General features: G+C 33.9%; 1 protein-coding gene across 5 annotated transcripts; it reads left to right on the top strand.

Annotated features, from left to right (window-relative positions):
* Nucleotides 1-14613: 14613 nt before the first annotated feature.
* Nucleotides 14614-17417, top strand: LOC114937152 (uncharacterized). Of its 5 annotated transcripts, none has more exons than XM_029310593.2 (6): nucleotides 14614-14719; nucleotides 14980-15115; nucleotides 15192-15416; nucleotides 15543-15714; nucleotides 15793-15927; nucleotides 16300-16385. In XM_029310593.2, the coding sequence occupies exons 1-6, from the start codon at nucleotides 14690-14692 to the stop codon at nucleotides 16325-16327; spliced, it is 726 nt and encodes a 241-aa protein (XP_029166426.1). In that variant the 5' UTR covers nucleotides 14614-14689; the 3' UTR covers nucleotides 16328-16385. The 5 variants fall into 5 exon arrangements, with proteins under 5 accessions (XP_029166426.1, XP_029166432.1, XP_029166401.1 ...); XM_029310599.2 differs by having other exon boundaries at nucleotides 15793-15917; nucleotides 16300-16366; XM_029310568.2 differs by having other exon boundaries at nucleotides 14616-14719; nucleotides 15793-15923; nucleotides 16300-17417.
* Nucleotides 17418-20693: the final 3276 nt, after the last annotated feature.

Genomic DNA, 20693 nt, shown 5'->3' with positions numbered 1-20693 from the left:
CTGTTTTTGTAACTGTAAGGACTGAAGTTCCTTTTTTTGTACAAGCTTGTGTAATTGCTTCATTGTCAGTACTTTATCTGTAAAAAATAGTAGAGTATACTAGAGAGATTTGAATAAGGAAAAATTTACCATTTTTTATTTTACCAATAAAATTAAAGTCATTATTTGATATTTTTTTAAATCTCCAGAGGGTATCGAAAATTAGAATTTTAAGTTAAGTTGTATGTTATTATATAACTGCAAAATGTGAGATGTTTTTCATTTATAGTCAATTTTTGCTTACATATGTATGTAGTACTACTATAGCTTTCAACAAAACAGTAAATAGACATTCTTTCTTTTTTCCTACAAATACGTTTCAATAATAGATATGTTTTGTTGTGACTCTGATGTAAAATACATCCGACATTCAGTCAAAAATATGATCTTTACTTTTGATCTTCACATGCACCCACAACGGATTAAGAACTAATCTATAATTTATAAATCTGATGACAAACTGTACATTGTTGTTTACTTTTTTAGTTTTTGGGTGCTGGTGTCGCTATAGATCTTGGAACAGGCGTGAAGTTATCAATATGCTTATACAGGGTGTTTTCGGGTTAAATAGCCAAACTTAATACGAATTTAGGATCTCAAAACAAACACATATTTTATCTGGAAGTTTGCTCGCAAACGCTTCCTTGAATAGATATTGTCTTTTGAAAATTTGAACTATAGGAGTGAATAATATCGAAATAATTTAGATTTATTCTCTTTATTGCTTTACAGTAATCAATTTAATGTAATTATTAAATATTTTGTTCAAAATAATGACTTCCAGCGCGGAGACAAGCATTGCACCAACCATGTCAGTCGGTTACTCGTTTTGTTATTGATAATAAAAAATTTCAAAAGTTGTTAAAGCTCTAAAATAGCTATAACATTGTTACGTCCCGTACGCAATTGCGGCGTGTTATCCACGAGGGGTGTATATCTCGCGTTACACGTGCTCGGATTGTTGCGTGAGACAACGTCGTATTTAGGAAAAGTTTCCGGGGATACCCACGACGAAGGATTTTCCGGCGAAGTTGCACGACGCGAAGGGTGGGGGAGAAGACGAATTACCTTATGGCTGCAATTACGACATAGAACCTACTTGCAATTCTACCGTTATGATTATAGTCTCGTCGAATGTTTTCACCGAGACGCTACTTGGGTCACGCAAGTAATCCTCGTATTTGGATTGGCAAGGTTCGCATAAGTCACCGGCTCGCGCGAGGGTGAGGCGATTATTGCAACTTTCGCAATCTATCCCGACAGGCATACCACCTATGATTAAACTATGTTTTCAAATTTTTGCCCAGAGCAATCTCAAGTCTCGAGGTAAGGCGGCGAAGCATGAGAGGCAGAGAGCAGCTTTAGTTTTGTTGTGAATATATCCGACACCGACTTGGCAGAAGAATAAGGGTGGAAACGGCGCTATGAGGGTAACCTTTAGGGGAAGGGTTATACCTCTAGGCGGAAACGGGCACATCGACACCTGCCACATTAGTAGAGTTAAAAGGTAATACGCAATTCACACGTAGACCGTTGACGAGGCCAGAAGTTGTCGATAAAGAACATAGGTGAGACGCCGGTAAATGTCGGTAAAGAGCGTTGGTAAGGAACGTCGATAAAGATCGTCGGTAAGATGTCGGTAAACGTCGGTAAATGTCGGTAACTAACGTCGGTAAAATAATTTATAATTAGGCGAAGACACTCCTTCGTTTGATATTAACAATGCTCAGGCGTTCGTAGGACAGGTTTCGACAGTTGTTAGTATTATGAGGTCTCGTGCAAGGTAATAATTCGGTAACCCGTTGGTGATTATCGAGAGAACCCTTAAGTTAATTATTTATTAAATAATAATTATGTCGTGAAAAATCCCCGCCGTTAAGTCTTTAGGTGTTAGAAAATTTAGAATATTGTATTCTCTTGCATTTTCCGTGTTAGGAGGTGCTGGCCTACAGCGCACGTGCTGGTCAATTCCTTTTTTTATGACCGACCCTTTTTTTATGGCTTCCGTAGTAAACGCTCGAGAAAAGGAAAAATGCGTCGAAGATTTTCCAGAATATTCTTTTCCACGTGGCGGTGGTGTCTCTAATTTTTATTTAAGATGCGTGATTTCTTAAATTAATACGGACTTCACTTACCTTTAGCAATACTTCCTTAATTGCGTCGGCTCGTTTCTGTAGATAACGGGTACGGCGGGGGTCGTCCTCCGGGATATTCAGTGACGGCATGTGTCTATGCAGGAATGTTATCGGCACTAGTTTCCACGGCAGGAGTTCGTCGTTATTGTTAACGTTTACGTTATTTTTAGTGTCGAAAAGTTTTTTGTACTCAGGATCGGCCTGGTACTCTACACCGAGTAATTGAGAGTATTGTTTGGTTACTGATTCACGGTAAATTCTGTTTAGTTTACGGAGTTGGTTTTTTCTTTCCGCGCGTCGCGTGTTAGGCATAATGAATGAGAATCGGAGACATTGTCAGAACAATTGCGTTAATAAAGAAGATCGATGTGCGGCGGACCTGACTATCGATTCCTTATTTCGGCGCGTAAAATAATTACTACTGCCCGAGAATGTTATTCTAGCTGTGACGAGCGGTTGTCCGCTCTAAGCACAGTTCGAATTTGTTCAGAATTCAGAATTCAATGCCTTGAGAACTTGTTGCTGATTTAATTACTAACGCGCTCTTGTCACAAATAGGTTTCGTGGAATTTATCGAAAATGTATTGACCACTTGTTACACAAAACACACTGGTTTATTCTTATATATGGATACAAAATATTACTTAGATTTTTCTAGAGTTAGACTTAAGATGTTTTAGAGTTAGACTTAACTAGATTTAGAAATGCAAGTGTACTGCTTGAAGTCGCGAGATGAACTGCCGAAATTCGGGACTGCTCTAAGGTTCCTTCGTTTCGGCGACTCGGGCCTGCGGCGGCCGAGAGTGAGGGAATTCTCTAGGGTAGGGATTCTGGCCGTGGTGGGAGGTCCCTAAACGCGGAGTGCTTAGTCTCTAGGCGGAGTTAGGAGTCATGGCCGGCATTGGCGCGCTTTTCAAACAGGCGCTTAACGAACTTAGAATTTATTTTCTTAAAAACGAAAAATTTTATATGCTCGGACGTGATAATATGGCCGGACGTGACAACATATCATGTTACAACTGCCTTGCGACAAGCACTGACCGCGTTAAAACACAGACGTTGCAAGTAAGGTTGCCAGATTTAATATCAACATTTCCGGGACATTTTGAGGTGATGGTTGAAAAGTGGATTAAATTTTTATTAATTAAAGGTTTTAATAATTAAAGTTATTTAAGTTAAATCTTGTATTTTTATTATTTATTATTATAAAATACAATTTGTATTTATATTCTTTACATCAATCTTAGAATTTAAAATAAATCATCTTTATAAAATTTCAAACTTAGTGAAATGAAAAACTTAATTCTATTTCACATACACATAAAGTTTAAATATTAAATAAAAACTAACATTTTAGATTAATATGTGGTAAAAATGTAATTACATGTACATAATACATGTAATAATTTCTAAACAAAATTAAATTTAATTTAATTTAATTAAATTTAAAAAATATCTTAAAAAAGAAAATAATAAAACAACCTTTGTAAAGAAAATAACAAAGAAGACTTTCAATGTAGTTAATTAATTTGGCAATCAGCTGTAATGTTTTTTCAATTACTTTTTATATTTGTCATTAGACTTGACTAATTTTATTAATTCATTACCATCAGGGCTATTTAAAAATGACAAAATGTCTGAACAAGATTGTTCGTAATTAATGCGAACCTGTAATTCCGACTTAATCAAATCCATGGACATGTTATTTCTTTCTTTTGTCCAAAAATTACTGAGCAAGCTGAAAATTCTTTCACAGAAAGCGTTGCTAGTCGGAAGCGATAAAACAAATGCAACTATTTTTTTCAAGTTAATAAAATCTTTATGGTCATTGTTCCGAAAAAAATGAGCCCAAATTTTGTCATTTGGCAAATCTTTTGGAAGGACATCAAATACAGCCTTAAGACATGTGAATTCTGAATAAAGGGCATCAATGTCAATTACATCTTCAGTATTGCAGGAAATTCAGACAGAATTTCCCATGTTAATTTTAATTCCTCTGATTTGAGAGACAAAACACTGAACTTTTTATAAATTGCATCAGGGCTAAAATCATATCTTTCTTGCAAATATTTTATTGATCTTTGCAAAAATATATGCGCCTGTGATATAAATTCATTTTTTCTGTCTTCTGTGAGGTTTTTTAAGATGGATCTGACTTTGGTACCAAAAAAATTATCAGCCAATCGACTTTGTAATTGGTTCAAGAGATTTCGCATTATACTGTCGATATCAATGATGGTGCAGCTATCACTTTCTAATAATAATATTGCTTTGTAAAATTCAGGTAATAAATTTTGTAAGAAGAAAAGATAGCACTCATTTATGCTTTCCTTTGTGCATTCTTCTTCATGATTCAAATCAATATTGTCACAATCTTTTGAAATAAATTCCCATAGCACCTTATGACAATTATCTTGACCTTTAGCTAGAAAATAATATTTTACTGCAGGCCAACTATATACCAATCTGTCTATAGCTGGCATAAATGATAGCCATCTTGTCGAAACATGACGCAGGAGTTCTTTAAATTCAATTTGAGCAAACTCAAAGCAATTCTATAATTTTTTAGTTTTCAATGCTGAAGAACTAAATTCATTATATATTTTAATAACAATACTTTCCATATCAATATCTAGGCCTTTTATTCCGTACTTCACACAATTGCTTATGATATGACAATTACAATTTGCCATGAATATATGATCATTTTCAGCCTTTAATTTTTGATAAACGGAATTATGTTTGCCATAATTCACAGAAGCATTATCTGCGCTGTAAGCGCTGATTTGACTCATTTTCAAATTCGCAGCAACAGTTATTCTTTTAAGGTTTTCAAATATATCTAAAGATGTTTCGTCGGGGTCTTCGTAAAAATCTAATAACTTTTGACAAATTCCATTTCTTTCATGAAAATACTGAACGGCATATGGAAATGTTTTCATGTTACCAACGTTCGATGCATCTGAGCATACTGCAAAATAATAAGCCTCTTTTAAATTTGATATAACTTTCTTCTGCGAAAATGGCCCAAAAATATTTCGTGTAATTGCTGAAGCTTTAGTGCGCCCACATGCTACTTTGGCAGCAATTTGGCTGTCTGGAATAATTTTATTGATATTTTTTGTAAGACAATCCAAACTATTGTAACTTAAACCGTGCTTAACATTATGGAAAACAATCGCTATTTCTGCCATTGTAACCAAAGTCTCCTCTTTGAATCTTTTTTTATAAAAAAGTTGTCCACACATCTTGTCATCTTTTTTACTGATTCTAGTTTTTTATACTTAGCAGAACTTGCGTGGACCTAAAATATTGAGATAATCTCATATCGAGTAAATATTAATTAGTATATATTGTATGAGTAAAATCTTTCTGTCAATTTTATTTGCAACTGGGATTAAATCCCTGATAATTAGATCTGAGAAATTAAATCCAAGAAATCTTTATAGAAAATTTGATTTTGCATTACATTTTTAAGAAATTCTTACAAGAAATTATGAAATATTAATATAATATAAATATTATATTATCAGCTTTTATATACACTTTTATAATAAGACCATGCTTTTATAAATAATATATATTTATACTTACTGTAAGTGCACGGCGACCTTCATATTGAATTGCAATATCAGTATTACATATTTTACACGTTGCAGTAAAATCATTTTTCTTTTTTAACCAATTCTCGAAATTAGGATCATTTATCCATGCTTCATTAAATCCCGTGAGTCGCTTTTTGCTTGATGTTGATGGATATTCCATAATGTTAAGCAGAGCAAACAAGCACGTTTACGTTCTGATCTGATACTGTCGCTTTCCTGCCGCTTACTGCTTACTGTTCTGTTAGCGGTTAGCGGAGATTTTTAAACAAAAGCCGAACGAGAGAACGCTCACGCGGATCGGCGCGGCGCGCCGCGATCGAACCGGCGCGATCCGCGACGCGACACGTGGATACGCGATACCTCAATACTCCACACAACGACACAACACGCACAAAGCACGACACAGTGCTATAAACATGCTCGCGAGTGTGTAAATGTCGACAATTGTGACCGCAAAAAAGCCTAAAAATATGAAATAAATTCTAGGATTTTATGATTTTATCTCATTTATATTCATTTATATTCATCATTTAAAATTTCCGGGACAGAACACTAAAATACGGGACACGGGACAAGCCAACAAATTCCGGGACTTTCCCGGAAATCCCGGACACCTGGTAGCCCTAGTTGCAAGTTATGCGTAACACAAAAATTGTTTAAGTGCAAGCGAAGCAAAAGGACTTTAGACTTCCTTCGCTTGCACTTAAGGGATTTGACCTCAAAAAGTAGTAATATAAAAACGAAGCGAGGACTCGTTGGGGCAGTCGCTCACTACCCGGTAGCCGTAACCTTGCGCGTAGTTCGCGAGATAAGACGTAACGCCGTCGCTAACGTGGGGTTAGAACATCAATTTGAATCACTACAGTAAATAACAACACGTGTATAATTTCGAATAAAGAAACTTTAATTAAACAAAAGTGTAACAGTGTAAGTTCATTTAGCCTGATTCAACCCCTGGCGCTTCGGATTTTCATCCCCAACTCGGCGCAACCCCTGTGCTCATCCCGAGGCACACAACAAAGTCAATATCTCTTCAAGGAAACGATCAATGTTAGAATTATAATAGATACTCAATTCACTTGGACAGTACTTTAGAGGAAGCCATCTTCTCTTCTTTGTGTAGTATTCTTTGATAAAGTCTCTCTTAAAAATACCCCTAATGACATGGTGACAATATTTTGATTTATTATTGGTACAACTTTATTTCTATATTTTTAAACAACGTTAAAAAAATCCATTATCTATAATCGATATTTAAATAAAGATATCCACAATGTTTTATAATTTCTGTCATTTTTAAATAAATTTTCATTATATTCATTTTTCTACTACTAGGAATTAGAATTTTAAAGATTTTGATGTTACAGTTTTTTAAAATGATTCATGTATTCTCGATTTTTAGTCTCAAAAAATTATGAGAAACCTAAATCTATTTAGGCGATATTTATAGCAAACCTAACTATTAGAGATTCTTATTGTAAGTTTTCTTGAGAATTGACACAAAATGTTTGAGTAGAAAAGATTTTTAGTCGATGTAACGTCAAGTAAGTAAGGAGACTGCTATACATGTTTTGATATGAGATTTCTTTCTAAATGCCTATGGTTTAAGCCAATGTAAAATAGATGCAGCGCGACTAACACATGTCTTCGCATCGGCTCGGTAATTTTGCTTTTTCCTATGTTGCTGTGTTTTTGTATCTTGGATTGGTCGTTTACAGTGTTATACATATAAATATTTTGATATTATGGAGGGATAAATACTTATTACTTAATGACTATACTTAGTTTTAATATAAGATTGTTATGGAACAAGGAAAATTAATTCTTGAGAAGAAAATATTAATATCATATCTATATGTTTTCATACATCTCTGAATTTAATTTCAAGGGGAAGATAATAATACATAAATGCTCGTTAACGAAAGAAATTATTTAAGGTGATGGTAACAAGTTTGTTATTTGAGGGCACCACGCTTAGTGCTCGGTGACGAAAGGAATGTAAGGAATTATAATAGAATATCGCGAGAAGTAAAATGAGTGTGAATATGAATGTGGTGAAATAAAAATGCGTATGATTGTGATTGATTGCGATGAAATGATAATGTAATAATGCGATTTAAGAAGCCTGAAATTAGAGATTCGTCAAAAATGAGGAAAATATTCGAATTGCGTGCAGTTTCTCTTTTTTTAAGGAGAAAATATTCTCAACTAATTTTTTCAAATTTGGTTTTCTTATACTGGGCTTTAACTGGCTATATTTATAACTTTCGTGAATAATTCACGAGAATTTTTTTTGATGTTTAGGAATAAACTTATCCAAACTAGTAGTTTATCATTATTTTCTCTAACAAAATATGAGTATTAAAATAAAGTTGTTTCTTCAAAGTCAGATGGTTGGAATATATACTGAATCCATTCTAAGTTGTGTTGTGTCGACCTTCATCTTTAGTTAATTAATATACATACATACATATATAATTTCTTGAATCTGTATTTGATATCCAATTGATACGTCAGAACAATTTACACTTCCATACAAAAAGAATTGAATTATTATGGATCATTGGTATACATATATGTACACATATATATTACTTATTATAACAGCTGAAATACGTAGAAGAAAAAACTTATTTTTTTCTTTAAAGTCTATCCAACTATAGCCTTTTGATACTACATTGGAAAATTTAGACATCCTTTTTATTGTATGTTTGTATGTAAGTCCACCAATTTTTGTTAATTCCTGTATCTAATAAATAGAATAATAGCAAATAAATAGAACAAAGCAATGTTAGCAATGTGTTAGCAATAATGCAAACTATTGACAATAACACGTATGAGAGTAGGAATATAAGGAGAGTTCTAATCCTGGTCCTTGAATGTCACGCGGGGGGGGGGGGGGGGGCTTTTGTTGGCAAGAGATACGACGTTACGCGGGACGAGGCCGTTTATCAGCTAATGTGTCGGGATATGTTTATATAAACAAATGGAGCGCTGATGTCCGGCCGCTGGAATTTATAAACAGATATTTATCATTACAATATCCATTACTACGATTTACCTAATGGAAAGCCGCGGCGAAATGTTAAAAAAAATATAAAAATGAATTATAAAATTTAAAAAAGAAATATAGGGGAGACCGGAGACAAAAGTAACATTTTTTACATTTTAAGTCAGTAATCAATTACCTTTAGAAATATATTCAAACTGATTATTTCTTGAAATACTCCATTTATTGGTTTATTATTATATCTATGTTTTATCTTCAAATGATAGGTATTTAATAAGTTACTTTAACTTTTCGCAAGTGCAATTATGGTTACTTTTATCCTGGGGGTCTAGGGCGAAAGTAACACATGGGGATGAAAGTACCAGTTCTTATTTTCAGGAAAATTAAATAAAAATTATTTTTTTTATTAATGTAAAATAACTTTTATTATAATACAACATATATATCTATATCGGCTTATTGGCCATACCGCGATGTTCTTTGCGCCCACAAAATTAATTTTTTCGTTGGATTAGGAATAATATCCTTGGTATCCCTAATTAAGAATATATAATATTCTTAATGTTATTTATTTACGCCTTGGCAGAATTCATGGTGTTATTTGGCTACAAAGGCAGAGGGAAGTATTGTTTAGTAAGTGTCTGGATAGCTCAGTTGAAAGAGCATTCGTCCGGCAAGCGAAAGGTCTCGGGTTCGATTTCCGATTCAACTGACTTTCGGACCAATATTTTTCTCGCCTTGTAGCATTACAGGGGGTTTAAATTAAAGGGGTATTGCAGGAATTAGGGATCCAAACTAAGGATACTATTCCTAATCCAACGAAAAAATTAATTTTGTTGACGCAAAGAACATCGCGGTATGGCCAATAAGCCGATATAGATATATATGTTGTATTTATGTAGGAGGCTGAATTATATATTCTTAATGTTATTTTATTCTAATCTTTTATTATGTAATATAACTTTTATTATAATTTTTATTAAAAACTTTTATTATATTATTAAAATAAAAAAATAAAACAAATAGGTAGGCTATTTTTATAATCTTTAAAAAACTAAAAAAAAATTATATTAGGCAAAATAATTAAAAATAATATCACAACATAATTATTACTTATGCCACATTAATTTTGTGACTTTTTAAATATACAAAATGATTTAATTCAAAATAATAGTAAATAATCTACTTGTACAAAGGAGATTTGTATCTATTCCGAATCACAATTATGGCATACGTACAGGAGCGTAGCCAGACTAAAATGCTAGAGCAAGCAAGAAGATTGACAGGGTAGGACAAGAATTACCAGGACGAACCATAAATTTATAACATTTTTCAACTTATTATTTCAGTTAAAATTATTTTTTGTATTAAACAATTAAATAGTAATACACAGACAAAAGTATACTCAAACGCCAAATACATATGGTACCTTGTTTATTAAATAAATAAATAAAGATAGTGCCTATTTTAAACGTCTTAAATAATAAATTTCTAAATATTATTTTTAATTGGATTACTGAAGTAACTATAAAATTTACGTTTATGTAGTTTTATATTTAAACTTTAAACCAGGGATCCGGACCGAAACAGAATTAGGGTTCGGTTTCAGTTACGGTTTAATAAAATATTTAATAACTGTTCCGGTTCCAGTTTCGGTTTCTTGATAAATAAAGGATACCGAAACCGTTTAAATTACGGTATTTTCGGTTCCGGTTTTTTTAAATTATCTTTTTTAAATTAAATTAATTTTTATTCAAGTTAATTTCTAAATATATTAAGTTTTTAATTGTTATTTTAAAAAGTTATGAATCTAATGGTATAAATAAACAACACTGTATCATATATGAAAATATATTTATGTATCATGTATTTAATTATTTCATGTCATAAATAAATTTTGTTACAAGTATAAGGAAACTTATAAGTTATAAGGAAAATTGCACTTCGAGATATCAAATAATGAATGCAACAATCAACATCAAGTTGCCTAATCCTAATCCTAAGTGATTTTGGAACGTTTTACAGGCGATCCATTTTTATCGGAATTCTCTTCGTTTTTTTTATTGCCATCGCTAGAATAGTTCTTTCTGTTATAAAAAGAGGCAGACAATAATTATAATAATGATTTAGAGATTCAATTTATATGTCCTTTTGCAAAAATATAAAATATATACATTTCTGAGAAATATAGAGATTTCTGATAAATATAGACATTTGCGTAAAAACCGAAAAGAAATACCGAAAATAACTGTAAACCGAAAATAATTTAACAGTCCGGTTATAGTTCCGGTGTTATAAATTTAATAGAATTTCAATACGGTTTACGGTTTCGGTTCTACTAAAAAAAACGGTATGAACGGTTATCGGTTTCGGTTCTGGTACGGTCCAGGTCCCTGTTTTAAACTCTCTCTCTATAATATAAAACAAAAAATAAAACTTTTTAGTTTAAGTATTAAATAAAAATATTAAATAATATACTAATCAAAAAGTGAAAATAGTATAAACCAACCAAACAATATTTTTAAAATAAAAATAATATCTTTACAATAAATATAATTATCAAGATATCACAAAATTTAGGAACATAAAGAATAACCATTTTATTGGTAGGTAGTACCTATTGGGTTGTAACCTACTATAATGTAGTGATAGTAACCTATTTACTATATATGTATATCTGTAGTTAAATATCAGAAAAAAATAAAAAACTAATTTAAATTTCATTAATTGCACGTTGCACGACAATGCTGGTCATTAAAATAGTTGTAGTTTTCTGTTCGCGAGCGGACTTGTAGCGCGAGTGAAGCGCAGTGAGGAGAGAGAAATTTTCGAGAGATAGATCGGGCGACTGCCCAATAAATAAATTGAGTCGGTTTCAAAAGAACTTGCACTTTTATTAAAAGAACTCGAAAAACGCAAGCGATAATAACAATTATTCCGATTCCGGATTTAATAACTACAGGTATTATGCCCCGACGCCTCTAGTCGGCGAAATCGTGTCCGAATTCGAATCAGTATCCAAAAAAGTAGCCGTGTCAGTAATAATTTTCGCGTGTACAAATTCTCGTTTATCTCGTCGATTATCGAAAGGCGACTGCGAATCGCGCTCGACTTTTGCGCCTTATAAGGACACTGATCCTTCTAGAAAGATCCGGCGGGAAAAACAATCCGACAACAAATTCTATTATTCGGGTCTTTCTAGAAGGAACGAAAAGATACGTGTTAAACAAATATTTATCACGGCTGGCGGTATACAATGGCCCGAACGGACGCGTTCGCTGGCCGTTGCGCTGCGGCTTAGTGACAGCCGTCTCTCTCTTTCCCGCTAGCGATGCTAGCAGCATCGGCTGATTTCCAGCATCGATAATATTTTATTTGCTAGAACCATAGCAAAACGAAAGTCAAGTTTTTTCATAACATTAAGCAGCCCAACACTTTTTGCTATGTCGCCACCATTGAATTTTTTTGGGGGAATTTCCTCTAATGTTTTAAGTATTTTACTATAATTAGAAAAAATTACTTTAGCCGCTGCCAAGTGATCCGACCATCGCTGTTCTAAGAGTCGCACTATATTTTTTCCTTCGTATAATTGGGCTACCTAACCTATGTAATATATATTATGCAATTAATTGTATGTGTAAACGTGAAAATTGCACAATAGAAAATAAGTTAAAAGAAAGAATAATTGTTCCTTAAATATCATACTTGTTAAAAAATTAATTTTGTAGGATGGAAAAATGTTTTTTTTCTAGTTCGATATAATTAATAACCTTTTCATGTATATATTAATCTTTAGAGGACGGGAAGCCAATATTTTGGGTCTATAAGAGTCGCTTATTTTTCATGGTACAACACTATAATAAAAATATAAAAATTCTTACTTCAAATTACAAAGGTTACAAAAAAATACGCCCGTCCTCTAAAGGTTAAACCCGAAAGTATTTATCCAAAATTATATAAAATTTATTAAATATACATGCCGTTCATTTTACCTTTTATAAGAATACTTTATTTGATCCATATAAAAACTCGAAAAGAATTGACTAATATATCGAAAAACCGCGAAATATAATCTAACAAAACCTAACAACCTAATCTAACAAAAGTTATAAAATTTCTTTTCCATATATGTAAAATAAAAATTGATAAATCTTGATAAAATATGTCATGAATATATGTCAAATTGTTTTTAAACATAAGTTAAAATAAGTAAGGAAACATACGTCCTCCGCCACTGTCTTGATTTGTTCTTCACTGATATGTACATCTTTGCCTCTTTATGGATAAATTCTATTGCTAAGGATGCTAAGGTAGCATGATGAAAAAACTCATGCAATGTGACACACTGGTAAAAAAATGCTTTAGAATTGTAATTTCGGATATTGCTTTTATAATGATTAAATGCAATCTGTGATTAAAGCAATGTACATAGGACACAGTCTTTTTAACTGCTTTTTGAATACGTGCTGAAACTCCTACTTTACCACTTATTACACTTGCTCCGTCATAACATTGACTTAGAAGATAGTCTGTTTTTAAGTTATTCTCTTTTAAAACTTTTAAAGTTTCTTGTGTGAATGTCTCCGCGTTTAATTTTTTAGTAGTTGTTAAGATGAGAAGTGATTCCTTAACTTTGCCATCTTTTACATATCTAATAGCAATTGATATGTTTTCTCTGTTGTGTTTTATTGTGTGTTCCATCTTCTAATAAAGTAAACCAATTTACGTCAACACTGTTTATTTCTTGGACAACATTTTCTCGCACAATTTTTGTAATTACAGCTATAATTTTATTTTGTATTTCTGGAGATGTGTAAATTGCGTTTTTTGAAATTGTTAATTGACATTCTGAAAGATATTTGTCTTTTTTTTTTAAGTATATTCAAATACATTTTTAAAAAGGCCTTGTTCATCATCTTTGATATTAAAGTGTCCCTGCAAGGCAATGTTCATTTACCACTAAAAATTGAACAATTTCTGCAATAGTTTTAATATAATAGCGATTTTTTCAAGTACATTTGAATTAATAAGCGTAGAAATAGATTGAGAAGTGTCGGTTCTGTGCATCTTTTCTTGCCATAATGCTATTGCTTGCAAATGGTGTATACTTTGTTCATATCTCAGAAAACCTCTTGCATCTAACGCATGCTTCCATGATCGAAATCCTGATTTAGTAAATATTTTCTCCTTATTACCAGGTGTCTCAAATTGCATACAAGCATAGCAAAATGCTGCATCTCTCACGTGAATATTGCAACTATTGAAATTTAGAGAACCATTAACTTGAAATGAACGAAAATTTCGTTTGGGATAATTATGTAGACGTATTTGCTTTATTGACTCTCTTTTGCAAGGTAAATCTCTTGAGAGTATCAAAAATTTGGTACGTTTTCTTCATAAATAGTATCGTCTACCTCTACGTCTTCCAACTAATTCATTTAACGATTATATACTTGTAGATGGTTCTGGATTTATCTGGACTATATCTTCTAAACCAATTTTGCTTTTAGAAAAAAATTTGCGAATATCCATAGCTAAACATAGAAAATATTCTTAATTTTTATCGAATTTTAGTTAAAATTATAATGGGAATTTTTTGACCCCTTTATCTATAAAATTTTTATTATAAATGTGGCGTCTCAACACCACATAGGCGCCACGTGGTAACGCCCCTGCGGCGTATCCACACCGCGCACATGCACGAGCGCCTCAGGGAAGACCCCTAAAGGTGCCTACTGATGGACGCGGCAAGTTGCCGCGCGCGGCAGTTCAGAAAGAACTAGATCTAGGGGCTTCTGAATCACTCCTGCGTTGCCGCAAGTGAAGTTGGAATAATCCAACTTCACTTGCGGCAACGCGGGAGTGGTTATTTGTGCACATTTCAAAATAAAATTGAAACGATGGCAGGAGTAAATGTGGAGATTCCAAAGGTTAGTGTATGTTATTATATCCAAATATAATATAAGTTTAATATAAAAAAATATTAAGAAAGCAATCGCGAAGGTAATATATATGATTGTGCATAATTCAAGATTGGAGGTTAAGTGTATGTTTTGGTCGTTTCGGAAGAGAAAAACGTACCGTAACATGTGCGTACGAATCTATTTCAATTCTTATAAACATTTATGACTTGGAACCGAACTTTAGAATGACACATCGGGTGATATAATTGATTTTTTTTTTATGGCAGAAAGTATACACATGCGGATTATGCGAAATAATTCTTGGGGACCTTGAGGATGAAGAAACATGGTCCCATGAATGTTTTGCAAATTATTCAGAGATTGTTTTTGATGTGAATAGCTTGTATTTATATCCCAAATGTGGTAAGTAAAATATAAAAGGTGAAAGTGACCGATATAATACTATTTGAGCGAATGTAAAAATTTAAATATCTTGTAGAAGATGGAAGCATTGTGCGCCGAAGTGCGATTAATGGAGCAGAGCAGATTGTAATAGAATCGCCTCTTCCGACACAAGAGCCGTGCCCAGTGGAAAACCTGGAAGAACTTATCATTACAGAAGTGTCGGCACGAGAACTGTTATGGAATCAAAAACTGAGTATAACAAAACGTGACAGGCAAACTGTACAACAACTTTGGAAGCAAGTGGCTAATGCGACGAATGGTACGTATATATATTTGTGTGTGTATGTGTGAGAGAGAGAGAGAGAGAGAGAGAGAGAGAAAGAGAGTAGTTAAAGAAAACTCAATAGAATTAAAGTGATATAACAGTACGATTTTATTATTACAGGCGAATGTTCTGTCGATGAGGTAAAAAAAAAATGGAAGAACTTAAGGGATCGTTACATGAAAATAATCTCTCTTGAAAAGTTGCCAAGTGGATCAGGAAGTAAACCATCTCGCAGAAAGTGGCAACATTACGAATTGTTGTCTTTCTTACGTGACACTTCTTTGGAAAAAGAGTTAGTATTTCACAAAAGCATTCACTGCAATACTAAAAACAGTTAATATTGATATTATTTCATTTTATTGTATTTCAGGACAGTTTCAAATATGATGAGTCGTGAGGAAGACACTAGCAATGATGACACGGAAATCCAAAGTGTGGACGTCGTAGAAGTCAACGGTGCGATTGATGCATCAAAAAGTATTTCGTTCATAAGCTGTACGGGCAAGTAAATAAATTTAAAAACAGAAAGAGAATAATAAGAAGAATATGCAATAATAAAATAAAACTTTTGCAGAGTCTACAATGTAGTCGTTATGACAATACGACGCTGCAACGGACCAATCAGAGAAAAAAAATCATATATTCTCTTCTTTGATTGATCCGTCACAGCGTCGTAACATTGTAACGACTGCATCGTAGACCCCGCATTATATTCAAAATTCCACATTAATTATCAACCGACACACATATATATATATTGTAGGAAAATTGTACAAATTGAATATCTCACTTGTTAGTACTATTACAGCTAGCTACATCAATTTTGTCCAATAATACAAAATGTATTATTATGTAAAAGTCATTCTTTCATTTTCAGGAATGAAAAGAAAACGAAAAAGTACTGAGCGCGAAGAAGACTTGATGAAGCAGATAGCAGAGGCCTTGCAGACTCCACGACCACCTTTGCCAACTCCTCCTGTTCTTGACGAAGTTGACAATTTTACTTCGATGATTGCCTGCCAGCTACGAGAGTTGTCATCAGTCCGCAGACGCGCAATAATGTTGAAAATTCACGAGCTCTTACGTGCTGAATTATTGCGTAACGACAATTCGGCAACAACAATAATATAACGTAAAATATAATAATATGAATAATATATGTATACGTATAGTAATAAAACGAGACTGATTTTGTTAGTGCAATAAAGCCGAAGCGTATTTATTCAAATAGTTATTACTCAACTGGACCGGGATACCAAGAAACATTAAAGTTATGATTATCTGGGAAAGTAGGAAAAAGAAGTTTTAAAGAATTAGTTTGCATGATTAAAAGGTGTGATTTATTTCCTTTGCATGTGTAGTATACAAATAATGATTATATCTGTGATGTCTAGTATAATATTATAAATAAAACGAAATAATATGCTAATGTATCATTTATCATTTTGCCATGCTACTGAGCCTTCATTATTAAAATATTTACAAAATTCATCTCTAATGAGCATGGCACCCCGAGTACTTGTATTTGTACTACATTTGGAGATGTCCACAAATGCACAACCATCTTCCATAATCGTCCTCCACGAACCTCGTATGTGATCACCCACAGCCGTTTCTTTATCCAACATACCTGGTGGAATATAATTGTTCTTCTCGATATCACTCTTGCGGAGCCAGTTATGAATGCAGATTGTACCTTGTACGATCTTCATAGCAGTTTCCACACTACTAATGATCGGTTTTCGATAAACTCGCCATTGGCTAGCAAGTATTCCGAAACAATTCTCTATCACTCGTCTGGCTCTACTGAGTCTATAATTGAAGATGTGCTGTTCGGCGGACAAGTTATTTTTGCCAGAGTATGGCCTTAGCAAATATGATTTCAATGGAAAGGCTTCATCCCCGACAATGCAGTAAGGCAAAGACGGGCCTCCTTTGTAAAAACTGTCCGATTTTGGGATATTCATTTGACCTGCATTAAGTTGTTGACCGAATCGGCTTTCACGAAAAATGCCTCCATCACTTCGCCTGCCATACGCACCAATATCGACGAACCGGAAAATATAATTGGCATCACAAATAGCTAATAGCACAATGCTATGACTGTTTTTATAGTTGTAGAAATTGGAGCCAGCATTATCCGGACACTGAAATTACACAAAGATTATTATATATTTTTCACATACTGCAAGAAAATTGGAGTCTGCTCGTATTGTTTTTTCTATTTATTTCCCGATAGTTTTTAATATTTGAATAATGCCTGAAAAGAATTATAATACAAGTATTACTTACTTGAATGGTTACATGCTTTCCATCGATTGCTCCAATGCAATGTGGAAAGTCCCATATATCTTCAAAATCTTCTGCGATGCTCCGCCAGTCATCTTCGAATAACTGAGGTGGAAGAACCAAAGGACACAAATGTTCCCAAATAATCTTGCATGTTGTAGCAATAATATTGCTTACAGTCGTCAAGCCTACTAAATATTGATATGTCATTGAAGACATGGAATCACCAGCTGCCAGAAATCTGAAACGTAATGCAAATTGATGTAATGCAACATTTACATTCATATAACTAAAATAAAAACAAAAGATGTTTACCGTAATGTCAACGTCAATCGTTCTGCTGCACTTATCGGCTCTCGCACGACGTATTGTTTCTCTAGATGCGGGCCTACAATGGCTAACAACTCTTCGTATTGCGTGGTTGACATCCGAAAATAATTATGGAACCGCAGATCTTCCAATTTAAGTGTTGGCAGCAAGGCATGGTAAAAACCATGCTCACAGCGTTTTTTAAAAATTGGAGCAACCCAGAAACGCTTCTTTTTGTTGATCCGTCTGTTTTTTGCAGCTAATAACATAGCTAATGATCCGAGCAACTTGTCACGTCGGTCTGCTTCTACATTCTGTTCCTGACTGCACTGCATTGACCACTCATAAATTTTCATTTTTGCAGACATGATATATTGATTATTTAAACTGATAACTGAGATACTGAGGAATTGAGGTTATATTGTTTCGCGACAAACGCGATGACGCCGAATTCGCGCGGCAGACGCGGCAAGCGGCATCAGTTTCAGAAGCCCCTAGATCTAGTTCTTTCTGAACTGCCGCGCGCGGCAACTTGCCGCGTCCATCAGTAGGCACCTTTAGGCTAGAAAGAATAGGGCGCTCTCTATTTCTTATGAGGTAACCTGCATACACCGGCTATACCTCAGGGACGCCGAGAGCACGGACTATACTATGGAACTAGGGACCGAGTATTGGGACGTTGGGGATGGGGAATTCTAGTTACTAGTGAGAAAAGGATTTCTACTAGCAATTCTTTCTAAACTATTCAATGAATTGATTAATTGATCGACTGTAATTTCCCCATTTAAATAGTTATTAATTAATAAATTCAATAGTGAAAATATTATATAATTCTCAAAATTAGAGTCTTGAGAATCCCTCATTGGGTTCTATTATTAAACAATTATTTAGATTACACGAATTATCGGTTTTCGAGAAGCCTCGCGTTTATCGTGTTCAATGGATCTGGAATGTTATCTAAACAGACGAGAAATTGGTCTAAATCGATGTTTCCCTCTAAAACGTCTGTTAGTAAGGCGATAATTATACTTATTGTATGAATTTCTTTGTTAATTAAGTTCTGGTTTTTTTCAATAGTACATTCTGATGACATTGGAGAAATACTTTAAATATTTAAATATCTAGATAATTAGCATATTGATTGATTTCAATTAAATTGTCTGGACACTGATCTTTTAGTGATTGTATTAAGTCCTTACGAGGAATTAGTTCCCGAGAGGTATCCTCTTCTATTTGTGATACTAAATCACACAATTCTGCAATTAGTAACTGTTCGGAGGATTGGTCTTATAATATTTGTACTTCATCTGTAGGATAAAATTGTTCCGGGGAAGTATTTTTTCCCACTTGCGATACCAATTCGTGTAATTCTGTGATTAGTAACTGTTCTGAAGAATCGGGTTCTGAACTAAATATATTAGATGGTTCGTCTGGCAAGAACTCTATCCTGGAGTCAAGGGGAATTTCTTTGTCTGGAATTGGTGATAACTCGGGGAAGTTGGTTCTGAGATTAAAATAATTAAGTGCTTTTTCTATCGAAGAATCAATTGAACTTGGTAGTTTAGGAGTCAAGAATTCAAGGGAATGAGGAGGTTGGTTGATCGAGGGTTCGATTTCAGTATGAGGGGGAGTTTCTTTGTTCACTACGAGTTTATTGTCAGGATTTAGTTGAATAAGTTAAGTCTTTAATCTTTTTATAGTCTCTGGAAAAATGGCAACTATTTCACACGATTTGATGCGAGATTCATTGTCTGGTGACCGTTGCCTGAGCCAACGTAGAATAGACGTGGTGCGATTAGCACGAGCCTTTTTTCTAGCTCTGTGATTACGTTTATTCCGACGTGCGATCTTCTGTTTTAATGTTTTCATTTATAATACGTTAATGGAATAGTAGGAAAATGGTTAATATGATTTAATATGATTGCTAAATTATATAGTTATGATTTCACAATGTGGTATATTCTTAATTATGGTGAAATGTTGTTATATTCATGGAATCCTCATTTATGTGAATATATTGAAAAAAAAGGAGAATAATATCTCTGATACTAAATTGTAAAAATCTGAGTAGTTCGTTATATCCCTAAAAGATATAACTATTAAGGTATAACTATTTATATTACATCCGCTTGACGACGGGCACTGACCGCATAAAAACGCATATGCTGCGAGATACACGCAGAATCGAAATTGCCCAACGTGCAAGCAAAGCAGAAGGACTTTAAATTTACTTCGCTTGCACCTAGGTCCTTGACCGAGGGGGTCCGTTGCTAGGCACCTCTTCCGATCAAGGAACTTCCAAAAAGCGAGACTATAAAAACGGAGCAGAAGACGCGCCCGGGAAGTTGCTCTCGAGTCGGTACTTAAGAGTAACTGTTACGTCTCGGGAAATCGCGGCTGCGAAAAAACGAATGCAGGGCTCAGGGCCTTTCCATGAGACACGATCGCTATTACGGGTACGCGAATCTAAGCGATTCTCTTCGGAGATACCCGCGATCTGAGGTTGTTTGCGCTGGAAGAGAGGAACGCGTGGTGATCGAATTATGATAGTAGAACCTATCTGTGACTCTACTGTTACGACAATAGTCTCGTCAACCGCTCTCAGCGAGACACTGTTTGGATCGCGTAAATAGTCTTCGTATTTGAATTGGCAACCATTGCATAAGTTACCAA

Source organism: Nylanderia fulva, unplaced genomic scaffold (genome assembly GCF_048542155.1).
Source record: "Nylanderia fulva isolate GAGA-0341 unplaced genomic scaffold, ASM4854215v1 Scaffold196, whole genome shotgun sequence".
NCBI classification, from domain to species: domain Eukaryota; kingdom Metazoa; phylum Arthropoda; class Insecta; order Hymenoptera; family Formicidae; genus Nylanderia; species Nylanderia fulva.
The sequence above is the reverse complement of the archived record's forward strand: the minus strand, read 5'-3'. Positions and strand labels throughout refer to the sequence as shown.